Here is a 12,738-nt window from a genome sequence, read left to right on the forward strand (position 1 = left end):
CATGACTCTTCAAAGCTACATTTTTAGACTGGAAGGCTGAGACCTCGGAGGCCCCCTTGGCATGGGGCTCGGGAAGGAGGCGGGGGGGGGGGGGAAATGCAGTGTGCAAAGCAGCAGATAGGGAAAGAAAGCCTGTATTGTTAGCAATGAATAAGGAAGTATATCTACTTCGGCTCAGTAATCAAAATGTTTTTGAAGTTAATTAATTGATTCTCTGCTTCTCAAAACAGTGCTGTTTTAGTTGAAACAGATTCTAGTTGATCATAATCATACAGAAAAAGATTTCTGCAGTTATAAAACAAGAGGTTTTAAATACTCATGTCAGCAAACACAAGATAGCTGTATACAAGCATTTCAAGCAAAAAACAAATAATCAAACAACACCACCTTTTTGCAATGACTAAAAAAATTAGCAGGATCCAATGCATACTAAATCATGGTGAGAGTTCTGTAAACCAGGATGATCTCAACGCTTAAGCCTGTTGTAAGAACTAAATGAAACAACTGATATTACCATAGAATGCACAAAACCAGGAAAAGCTAATTAAAGCCAGTATGGACGTTTAAATGAGTGTTTCAATATAATGGATTTTCTTTCATCTTTAAGGAGCATCAATTTTTTTAGTACACTCAACAAAATTAAATAGGAAAGAGGAAGGAAAATATTCCTAACCTTTTCTATCTATTCCTTTAATGCTAAAAAAAAAAAAAAAAAAAGAAAAAATCAAAAAAGAGATGGGGGAAAGTCACTTAACTTTACAGACATAAACATAGATCAAATAAGCATCCAAATGTGAAAAAAACTAGTTAGTTTAAAAAAAAAAACATGTCATTTGACATTTTTCTGCCTTGTCATTAAGTTGTATGTTATCTTCTGTGTTACCGTGACCAGTGCTGGGTAACACATCTGTACTTTCGGAAGACTAAAAGTCACTGCTGTCCTCCCTGTGCTCCTTGCCCCCCTTCCTTTACTATCACTGTGCGTCGACAGACATTTCTGCAGACCACCCAAGTGTCGTTGCTATATGGAAAATATTACAACCAAAATAGCAAAATACTTGCATTAAAATTCCATACTTCTAAATAGAATGTTAAATTGTTATAATCTTTTAAACAAAATCTGTTAAGCAGATCGGAAGATAAAAATCCTAAATCTTACTGTGTATTTTTTAAAAATAATCGATTTTAACCATAACTTTACTCTTACTTGCAAAACGCTTTGCTTCCTGAAAGAAAAAAAAAAATCATCTTAATTGAGATAATATTAGGGATCAGGTTTAAACCTACAAAAAGACAGGAAAAGCCACAGCTAATAATGAAACTTTACTGAAAAATGTTACTGTACTTCTGTACTGCATTTTACGTTCAGTGCAAAACAGTATCTAAAAATAACAACCTGCCTTTAAATCACAGTTGAAGAGAATACAATTCTCAACTCAGTTTCCAAGCTACCAATATTTAAAGTTAGATCCTTAGTACAGGTTTCTGCAAATATCATATTGGCAATCAGGATATTTTTTTTCTTTGTTATGAGCATTCTAAAATATTCTTGAGCCCTTCACTGAATCAATGAATCAACCAGGAACAATACACAAAGTATTAAGGCCTTTGAACAAATCAACTATAATTTCAAGGAAAATCAGTTTTTAAGTAATAATCAAGTGGAGATAACTATCCAGTTGTTAGTAGCACTCAATGAATTAATTGAATGCAAAAATAATTTTGCCTCAGTTCAAGATGTAAAGCTCTTTGCTGATTCTTTGATGAATTCTCCTCGTGTACAGTTGTTAGAAAGACCGTACAATCTTTCTACTTAAAACTTTTACTCCCCTTAATTCCCTGATAGCTGTTAATAGAAAACCTATTAATTAAAATGCATACTTTTGTTCTTCTAATCCTTCTATACTATAGGCTGCCAGTGAATATTATTGTGTAATTCTTCACTATTTCAAAAAGGATCCACAACATAGAAACTGAGACCTAATTTTCTCCTAGATTAAAGATCATTGATTTCTTTAACAAGTAAATAGAGAAATTAAATGTGATTAAACCTATAAAACTAGTAGGGTTTTATATTTGTTTTAGAAGTACTCCTAATTTGCCACTTTTGTTTGTGTTTTAAGTGGTCAAACGGGTAAACTTTCCTTAGAGTTACAAAAAAATTTAAGTAAGCATATGAAGAAGTCCAAGTAAGAATGTTTTATGTCTAGGAATGAATTTCTCATGCCTGAATTCGCTAGTCATTGTTTTGTGCTTTATTTGTTTTTTTAAGACATTTACTCTATCTTGTTAGGTTCAAGGAAAATTTTATTCATCCAATTGAAACACTTAATTTGTATACTTTAACTTGTATATTAGCTAAAACGCATCTTTTTCTTTATGGCAAAATAAGGATTAGAGCTAGCACACCTGAATAATTACAAATTCATTTATTATTAGTTTAATTTTAAAACTCAACACTATTCCCACCCTTAGCCTTTTGGTAAATTAATTCCTTTTATAATCAGGTTTCAGGCTGGAACGTAAAAGCATTTTGCTGCTATTCTATATGGGTTATGTTTAAGATGGGTTTGAAAGCACAAGTCTGTTGCTTACCTATGGAGGCACTAGCGAGCAAGCGATTTAATAACACCACCACAAAACAGAACAATTTAATCTGTATAGAAAAGTAATACAACTCTCTTTCCCCCTTTCAAGATTCCAGTGTGTTTTAAACCTTTTGAAGCAACACCTCAGTAATGTTGCAAATGTCACTGCAAAACTGGATTACGGTCATTATGTGTATTTTATATACAGGAAAGTTCAGCAAAGCACGTCTTGTGATATGAAATGATGCTGTTTTCGTGCTTTTGCTCTATAGCTTAGTCTATGTTCAACTGAAAAAAGCTTACTGAAGCTCCACAAAGCTTTTTTTTTTTTCTTACGAAGTACAGATTTTGAGAGAAAGCTAAATTTAAATAATGTGCAAGGCAAAACACTAAAGAAATACCATTATAAGTGTACAACTTTAACATATTGGCAAAATAGCTCTAAAATGCAACCAATTCTCTTTCCAGTATATTCCCTTTAACTGGGTTCATGTACAAGTGGTTTCCTCCATTTATGCAGACAGACTTTCATTTTCAACATGCAAGATTATTGTACTTATCTGCTCCTAGAAAATATGTACTGTATAAACATATCCTTTATCTTGAACTTCAGTATTTCTGTGCTTCCAAGAAGAGTTAAAACATCTGGTTAAACTACTAAGTGTGAGTAGAATATGCAGGCAAAATCCTGTATGAATTGCATATAAAATAAACCATGGCTTCAATGCTTTTTCTTTTTCCAAATGTTTGGTGTAACGGGTCTGTTGAAATCACGTCTCTAATACACGTCAGCACAATGATACCCAATGTACCAAAATGCTTCTTTTCTGAATAAAATCAAGTTCTGTTCTTGTTCTACAGCTCCCAATGTTTTAAAGTTTAATTGTGTTATGTGTGTTCCCCCTCCCAACAAAGACCCCCAACCCGGAACGGTACAAACTGTTGCACACCAGCGGTGATGGCTCCAAGGGACTGGCTGGACGGAGTTGTCATGTGTCTGCCTGTCTACACTTGCTGTGCAGAACATCCTCTCACCTGTACAGCAGGCACAGACAGGCAGTCGCATGACAACCCAGCCTGAGGGACAGCCGCCAGTGGGAAACCGCTCTGACACCCCAGAGCATCTGCACCAACAGCTCCAGCCAAGAGTCACTCTGGACCTCAGATGGCCGGTCAGTAACCAAGCCGCGTACTGCAACCCACCTAGAGTCAAACCAACACTGCCGATAAAATACAATAAAACCCACTGCTGAAATTTCTACTGTGCTTCCTATAGTACTCTTTTCCTAGTTGTTCTCATTAACTCACTAAGTTTTATTTATACGCAGCTTTGCAGCACTATTGTACATTTTGTCCTCCCATTTACTTCTCAGGCATAACTTGAGCAACTTGCATTGTTATTGTTGGTATAAAAATCACTGACAGTCCTGTTAGGCTCAGAAACCAATAGCAGCCTACTGTGTGGCAAGTTAATTCTATAAACTTACACAATGTCAGACTTAAGAGTAACTTCTCCCTTTTCCACTCTCTCACCCCTTCACTTATTTTCATATCTCTGTCCCAAATCACACAGAATTTTACAATTGGAAATAAACTGTGAAATTATAATACACACTGCATCTCTCACACAATTTTGATAGCACTGTCCTATCCTACTGAAACAGAATGGAAATATTTTATTTGGAAATAAAACTAAAGGGGATTTTTCCAATAAATGTAAATTTCATATTTTTAGAGGCTCTTATCCTAGAGTCCAGTTTGGCAATTGTTGCACATCAATTATGCCAGTAAAATCTCTGGATGTTTTGGAAAGAATAATAAAATTACACTGTCTGACCATGCCCTGTAAAAATGCTACACCACTTTACAAACAGCCTCCTTTTGTTTACAACAACGAGCTTTTTGATTCACAAGCCAGGACGGTGTTTCATATTCCTAAAGTCCATTTTATCCTAATGTAAAAGTGGTTAATTCACAAACTTCAGATTTGCAGGTTGACTCTCATATGAACCTTAACACAAAAGCTTACAGCTTCTTGTGCTACATAAGCGCAGTAACAATTGAGAGCTAAAATGCTCAGATTTAATCTTTTTTGTGTAAGCATGCCTTATAATACTTTAGCTAGTATAATATGGAATACTCTATGAAAGAAAACTATTATTTGTGAGGTCAATGAAAAGTGCTAACCTTGCACTTATTTACAAGAACCCTAAAGCGGTACACTATTTGCTTGATTTTAAGCAAGTGGAAAAGCACAGTTATGGTATTGGTCGCGCAACGAATTTATGAACACAAGGAACTGTATGCAGCATCAGAAACTAATCAAGATTAGTATTCACATAACCAATACTATAACTGCTTTAATCACATTGTTCAAATGTCAAACCTAAAAAGTATTCTTAGGCGCTGATTCCCATCTCATCAGGAATAAAATCCTGTTGTACGATTGCAAAGCAACAAAACCATGCCAAGAAATGAATCTTTTCTTCTGTAATACAGATACCATACAACCAATTTTTAAATTTTTTGCCAAGGTAACTTGCTTCAAAATGCATTCCACTGTGGATTCTTCACTTATAGAAGCTGCAGCTCATAAATAATGGAAATAATTTACAACCTTCCAACAGAACTAGCAAGTATTCACTTGCATTCAGAGAGTGATTTTCATCTCAGGGTAAATTCCAGACTACAGAAAATGGGCTCAGCTTACACTAGAGGGGGTACACAGCGCCAGAGGTCGCAGCAAACACTCTTGCTCTGTGAAGTGCATTCTCAGAGCTCACTGGTACACAGGCTGCTACAACGGCACTTATGCAGGGGCTGAGGCACAGGGGGAATGAACCCAACACTGTGGCAAGGGAATAAAGGTGAGACCTGACCTTCTGCATCTTCCCTGGCTGCGAATGAGAAGCTCTTGCTACCGTGCAAGGAGGAGGCACGGGGGATCTGAACCCACTATGACCTCACAGCACGCACAACCGCACTGTGCCCGGGCACCGTCCAGACACATAAACACATATCACTTCACACATCGCTGAAGACATTATATCTTACCAGGGTGGAAGTGCACCAGCATGCAGCCATTGCAACAATGATCTGAGAACAGGATGTGACAACTACCAAACCAAGCTGAAAGTGAGGAGAACGTTTTAAGGAGACAAAATGTAATTATAAAAATTGGAATTCTGCCAGGAGATCAAATATTTGCTGCTCTGTTTTCAGAAGCCAGTAGTTCTGTTTCTGAAACAGAAAGTCACTGGTCTTTCGCTTAACCAAGTGGTCAAGCTATGGCTTTGACCATCTTCAGAATGTATCTAAAAGAGACTTTACTAATTTTTTACTGAGAAAGGCCCAGGAAAAGAAAAAAAATCCCATTATACAGCAAATCTGTACTTAAGTAGGAACTTCTTCCATCAGCAAAGCATAGAATCCCATGCTGTTATCTTCTTTTACCAGTCTAAGAAATTCCTGAGTTATCTTCCATATTGGCCTGAATGAACTACTGATATTTTCATGACTCTCAAAACATAACTGGCAATAGAGAAACAATTTTAAAACATGCATACAGAAAGCAGACAGTTCTCTCCATGTACTAATCTGAGGTTCCCAGGTGACTCTCTCTAGAGAGAGTCATAGCAGAAGGCATTCCATAAGTATTTTCAGGAATTTTTATACTTCACACTAAATAAAAATCAGACTCAAAAAAGCAACAAGGAAACTACCTCCAAAATTGCCATGTCACATATTAGACACACCTCCAAGTGCTTGAGATGGAACATAACAAGGGGTGTTAGTCTCACCTCATCACTTATTTTAGTTATGGTTACTTGCACCTAATCTAAGGCAGTACGTCCTCGTAGTTTCAAGGTAGATTAAAAAAAAAAAAAAACAGACTGCTTCAAATTTTCAAATTCATCAAGGCATATCTGCATTTTTTTAAAAAAATCATTTTTATGTCTTTGCATAAAGACAAGTTATATTTCAATAATCTGAGAATAAAACTTCCCCTCTTGACACCTAGCACTTGGGTCCTCCCCTCGCATGGCATGCACTCATTTTCCTGTTAAGGAAAATATATTTTACTCCCTTTAAAACTTAAATAAAAGGACAAGGGGCAAAATCTTCAATATTAACCTAATCTGTCCCTCAGTCTTAAAATCTAGCTCAAAATGGCTAGTTACTCATGAAAAAGCCACTACTGACCAGCACAGTTTCCACCATCGGGAGTATTTCTGAAGTAACTACCTCTGTAAGTACCACTTTCTGGATTTGCGGGACTTGACAGAGCTCTGCCTTACATCCATACACTGCAGGACTTCTCCCCAGTGCTTCTAGAAAATCCACTGCAGTAAAACACTAAGTTGGTTAAACAGGTTACGAGTTGTCTGCATAGCTCCCAGTAACTACCTACCTGTTTTGTTGCGGTAAGTCAGTGTTTTATTACTCAGAATAAGCTAGAAAGATTGAGCGATGCTTTAGAGCTCATTTCAGACTCTCTCTTTACCAGTGCCTGTTCCATCCAGTGAACTCATTCACCCTAAAAATCACTAATTTTTTGCTGAAAAGATTTAAAAATAAAAATTGGAAAATAACAGGTGTTTGGATTTTAAATGTAGACCAATTTTTCTATGAAAACCAACACAAAACTTTTAAAAAACACAGCGGCTTTACTGTAAAGCTGATGGTGCACATAATAATCCCATTTTAACCTTCAAAAGTTCACAGAACTGCTTTTGAGTTTTGGATAGAGAATATCATTACCAACATTGTAGGAAAAATAATGAAATGGAACAGACAAGCACAACTTTGGTTCCCAAAGCTGCCTAAACAACATATTCAATTAAGTGAGCAACCTGAATATCCTGTTTATCACAGAAATGCTTTTTCCAGTTCTCTTATTACTCACCTCAGATTTACTGATCAGTAGCAACATTTCTTACAAGGGCACAGTTTTTGGATTTCCAGTAGCAAATTTGAAAATCCATACTAACCAGCTACAGAACCCGGCAGACAGGCTTTTCATCCTCTCAGAGTATGAGGCCAGAGAACAACTATTATCATTAAATCAATTACTGTGGTTACTTTCAGAAGTAACATTACCTGGACAATTCACTATCAACTAATAGTATATGTCTAAGTGTGGTCCAAACAAGCATACCACCAGAATATTCCAGGTTTGGGAGCTGGTTTTTTGTGTTTTGTTTTTGGTTTGCATTTTAACCCATGTATGGAAATCACAGGAAGAGAGGAAAAATGCAAACAAAATACCCAAACAAAAACACTCCATAGAACACCCTGTATTTATGTATCAACATTTCAACAGAAGTCTTATAGGGTCAGCATTCTCCATGAATCAAAAGCAGAAATTTTAAAGGACACAGGTAAAACCTTAAAACTTTCTTTTACTTCAAGTGTGTATAAGCTGATTTCATATTTTAAGCTGTTATTAGAAGACTGAAAAAAGTACTGTGTTTTTTCACAGTTAGAAAAAAGTTCTTTGTTCCTTACCTCATCATCTTTATACCAGGACAAGCTTTCTGCTGTTAAAACGAACCAGTATTCCTTGGATCCTCCTTTCATGATGCCAATGTTGTTGATGGTCAGCCAGCCTTTCCGGATGACCTGTGCAGAGGTGCAGTCAGGCACAAGTTTAGTTCATTAATCACTTGACATTATTCTGCTACTGCATTCATCCTCTTAAACATTAAGATTTGCTAAATAAAACAAGAACAGGTGCATTTTTTATTCTCTGGCAAATTCAAGAGTTTTTGCAGGTACTTAGCATTCAAGGAACAAAAAGTAAAAAAAGTGAATATAGTCTTTTTTAGTCAAAAAAAATGGAGAAAGAGAGAAGCTTAAGTGTTATCATGTTGTACTTACAGCAGGTATGAGTACATCAAGTATCATGTCAACTTGAAGATATTTGCTGTACAGTAACACCTTGTAATGTCCATACAACTTCATGTATGCCTACTGTGTTCTAGGCTAAGATCATTTGTAAAGTTGGATACTAGGAAAAGCACCTGGATTCTGGCAAAGTGAGTGGCTTCTGGCACACGCTGGGCATTTTCAAAGGGGTTGAATCAAGTGACACAGTGGACAGGTCTTGTACAGGTTAATTTAAAATTAAGGCAGGAAGTAGCAGGGGGATGTGTATGAGAGCTATTTTCCTCTCATAAGGTACAAGAAGAGGAAAAAAGGAAAAACAAAACAAAACAAAACAAAACAAAAAAACCCACAACCTAAGGTGGCAATAAAAATCCAGGAAAATTTGTAAAGCGGAACTTCATAAAATAAATGCAAGCCAAAGACAAAAGAACAGATGGGAACAGCATACCTATAAACACTAAGGCCAGGAGGCTACATCATGCAGAGAGAAACAACAGAAAACTTAAGAGGAAAGAGAACTCCAGAGCTGAAGAAGAGAGAATGGGGATGAGAACTGGTTTATGGATCATACAGCTAAAACTTTCAATTTTATTGGAACATTTATTGTTCTTGAATACATATATGAGAAAGAAAACTTTCCTTTCTATTATATTCTGAACAAGACAACACAACTCCCCGGATGACAGAGATGCAGGGAACCTCAGCCCTTCTGTTTCCCCCTACAGCAACACCCTTGACTTGCCAATGAAGTGTTGAGATAGAAAGAAGTGCCCAAAGAAGCCCTTCAGAACTGCCTCAATAAGTGCTATGAGCATAGACTTGGGTGACTGAACATAAGTTTCCTCTTGCTTTTAGGGAATTGTACATCCCTCTCAAAGTGCTTTACAAGACCAGTAACTCCAATATCAAAATATAATCAGAGAGAAACATTGCTCAATATCTATTCCTTGTCATCTATGGAAGTTTCAGGATCAGAATTCCCTCCCATTCAGCAAGCATGTTAATATAACCTCCCTGAAGAAACCAGCTTTGGTATTGCACAGAGCAAGGAACTTATATTTGGTAAGTAAATAAAAGAAAGATATCAGAAGTTACACCTGAAAAGCTGGTAAAAGTATTGGTAATGTACATAATCCAAAAGTACCAACTTCATTTCAAAGAAGTAAGAAAACCACTCAAGATCCAAAAACAGTCCGTGGGTTTTCAGCCTGTGAGAAAATTGCTAAGAAAGCACTGATTTGGTTTTGAAGACTGAGTAAACTCTCAGAGAACTGGATGTGTCTCCCCATAGAGAGACTCAAGAGTGTGGCCCAAGCAGACTGGCTGGAATAGCCGGTACCACAAAGGTTTCCGCAGAAGTTGGTAATTATTTTTAATATTCATGTTCATTGGGGGAAGAAAGAAGAAGTGGAGAGGAGCATTACTGTTTACAAACAAACACTTGTTTGTAAATGCTTGTTCAAGTGCAAGTTAAGAGAAACATACTGATATAAACTTGACTACCCATCAAATCTCCGTTTTATTTTATGATGTTTATTGAAGTAAACTTTTAACAGGAAACAAGTAATATGCATACATAGCCAGCGTACTGGCCTTCAGGCAGCTGCCACAGAACAAGGTGTGGAAATAAGGTAATTTCATTTTTTTCTGCATTGAACTACACAGATGCAAATGGAAGAAATTTTAAGAAAAATCCAGAAAATTAACGTTCCCCAACCACTTGAACTTAGCTCCGCCACAAGGTGAGCTACATGTGTACAGCAGACTAAATATTAATACTTCACAGCAAGTGTGAAAACGTTGTTATTCCCGTGTTATAAAGAAACCGAAATAAGAGGCTATGAGAGAAGATGCTGTTGAACCATGCTGTCTGCAACTGAAGATGCTGTGTTGCTCCCTAGAAAGCACGTATCCATGTACAGGAAGCATGGACAGCTGGGCCAGTACGCTACTAAAAAGTGATTTTGACACACATCTTAGAAGGGGAAAAGATTTGAAAACAGATGTCACAGTGGGGATAAAGAAAACCTACGAGAAACACCTGAGTGTCACATTCAAGAACCTTACAAGTGACAAGCACTTCAAGAAAAGGGAAGTAGCACTCTCTGCTTATTTCATTCAGTGCTCTCCCTCATCATTACCATAGGCTTTGTATCAAATTTTCCCATATGACAAGAACGCATTCATGATAGAGGTGTCAGAACAGACCAAGCCAAGATTTTAAAATCTAAACTATACAAGTCATTTAAGAAGTAATGAAGTTTTAAACACACCTAAGATAGGAACTACACTAGTTGTACAGCTCCAAATGACCATGTTATTCCAGTCCAAAACACCTCCCCATAGATGCATAACCATCTCTGGATGGGACAGAAACAAGCTGACTTGCTAATACAAACACTGGTCACTGTCTTGTGAAGGAAGGAATTTGCTAGTTGTTTCCTCCAAAGTCCTGCGTGCTGAAGATTAGATCCAGCTGTCGTTTCCACACAACACTGCATGAAGAGCAGGGCACCAACCTAGAGCAGAATCCTGGGTACTTGCTTTTCACGTGCAGATTTCCAGACCTGTTTATCTATACCCCTTTGGGAAAACAGGGTACTCTGTTCTCTAAAATATCCTGGACACTACAACAGAAGATAATTATCCAAAATACTTGCAAGCAGTTCCGAGGGACATCAAGAGAGAGATAAGCTTAGTGTACTAAGCTTCACATTCTTTTCATTGAATTGCTCCTGTTTTCCAGGTAGATTTTGTTAACTACAAAAAGCTACACTGTTGAGATACTTAGTACCAGTGTTGGGGGGAAGGAGATGTCAGATGAAGGTGTAAGTGCAAAACAAAGTGAGATTAATCAATATAGTTTTACTTTCCAGAGAAGCTGAATTACACCTTAGACTTCAGTCAATTTCTCAAAAAAAAAAACCCCACCCAAACCTCAAGCTGTATTTTAGAAATAAGTGTCCTTCCATGGGAAACAAGCAGCAAAGATTTTGAAGTAAAAAAAGAAACCCTGATGGGGAGGTGATTAGTTTTTTGTTTTGGTTTTGGTGGTATTTTTGTTTGTTTGTTTTAACTATTGTGTTAGCTATGTTGCATAGTACTTCAGCTTGAAAAATGAAACTAGTGTGTTTCATTATTGTTTTCACTAGCTCATTTTCTGGTTGGTTTGGATTTAGCAGATCCATTTCAGTGTTCTCTATCATATTTCCAAATGCTACTCTGTGCAAACCGGATATTAGTGACATGACTTATGAGCTTCAGGAAGGTGAAAAATCTGGGCATTGCCAGAAGCTAGTGAAGACAATATTCTGACCGGTAGTTGGACTCCATGTACAGGATGAACATGAGGTGACACAGTTCCTTCCTTCAGGGTCCTGATATCTAATCTGGGTGTCTGAAAAATGAAACTTAGAGGGTACAAATGCATATGAACAAGCCAGAGGAAGTCATTTTCCGACAGTTCAGCTGCACAAAACCCAAATGATATCAGTTGTTCTTATTCTTCACCACTTCACGGATAAACAGGAAAGCAGGATTTGACAAAATAGGTACATTTTATGCACTGCTGCATGACTTACTCATTCCATCTAATCAAATAAAGTATTTGTAAAAGAAATACATTAGAGAATCAGGAAGTGTTCAATTTTTTTAAAATAAGTATGTTAAAGATGATTTCAAGATAAGTGAGAGAGAAGTGAAATTGGCTGGGCAGACAAATGCAAGTGTGAAAATCATGACACTGGCTACTTTCGCAACTGTACAAGCAGCAGCATTTGTTGAGTCAACATATCTCTCTATTAAAGTTATATTATGTAACTCCATTTAAGTAATTCTGAATGCACAACTCCCAGCACTACTCTACCTTCTAATCATTGTGATAACAGCATGTCTTACCAAATAGTAAGTACATTGAGAGACTAAAAATTGTAAAAACTATTCCGTGAGGCATCCTTACAAGCTACTGGCTCTTTTAGTTCAAATATGAAGATTCTCACACAGAACAACAGAATAGAGGGGAAAGCTAATACAGTATTCACTGTAATTTGCCAAATGTCAGAGCATAAACTGATATGTTCTGATACTGAACAGAAACGAGATTTGTGACGCTTCCCTAAAAATCACTGCACAATATATCACATAACTCTAAAATAATGACAGTGGCTTAAGTCCTAAACAGATGTCTACTTGAAAGAATAATTTAGTCTTTACCAAAACTAAGCACTCAGTAGTGAAAAACTAAAATATGCTTCCAAAGGTA

The 12,738-nt window shown here is 36.8% G+C and overlaps 1 protein-coding gene across 4 annotated transcripts in view; it reads right to left on the reverse strand.

Moving 5' to 3' along the window:
• DNM3 (dynamin 3) overlaps positions 1–12,738 on the reverse strand; it is a gene marked incomplete at both ends in the record, with an annotated part of 178,225 nt that overhangs the window by 113,799 nt on the left and 51,688 nt on the right. For all 4 annotated transcript variants that reach the window (XM_080348899.1, XM_080348898.1, XM_080348897.1 and 1 more), the window contains one exon: positions 8,097–8,210. In XM_080348899.1, coding sequence (XP_080205025.1) covers positions 8,097–8,210 — 114 coding nt within the window. The remainder of the gene's footprint in view (positions 1–8,096; positions 8,211–12,738) is intronic.

Source organism: Nesoenas mayeri (genome assembly GCF_963082525.1).
Source record: "Nesoenas mayeri genome assembly, chromosome: 8".
NCBI classification, from domain to species: Eukaryota; Metazoa; Chordata; class Aves; order Columbiformes; family Columbidae; genus Nesoenas; species Nesoenas mayeri.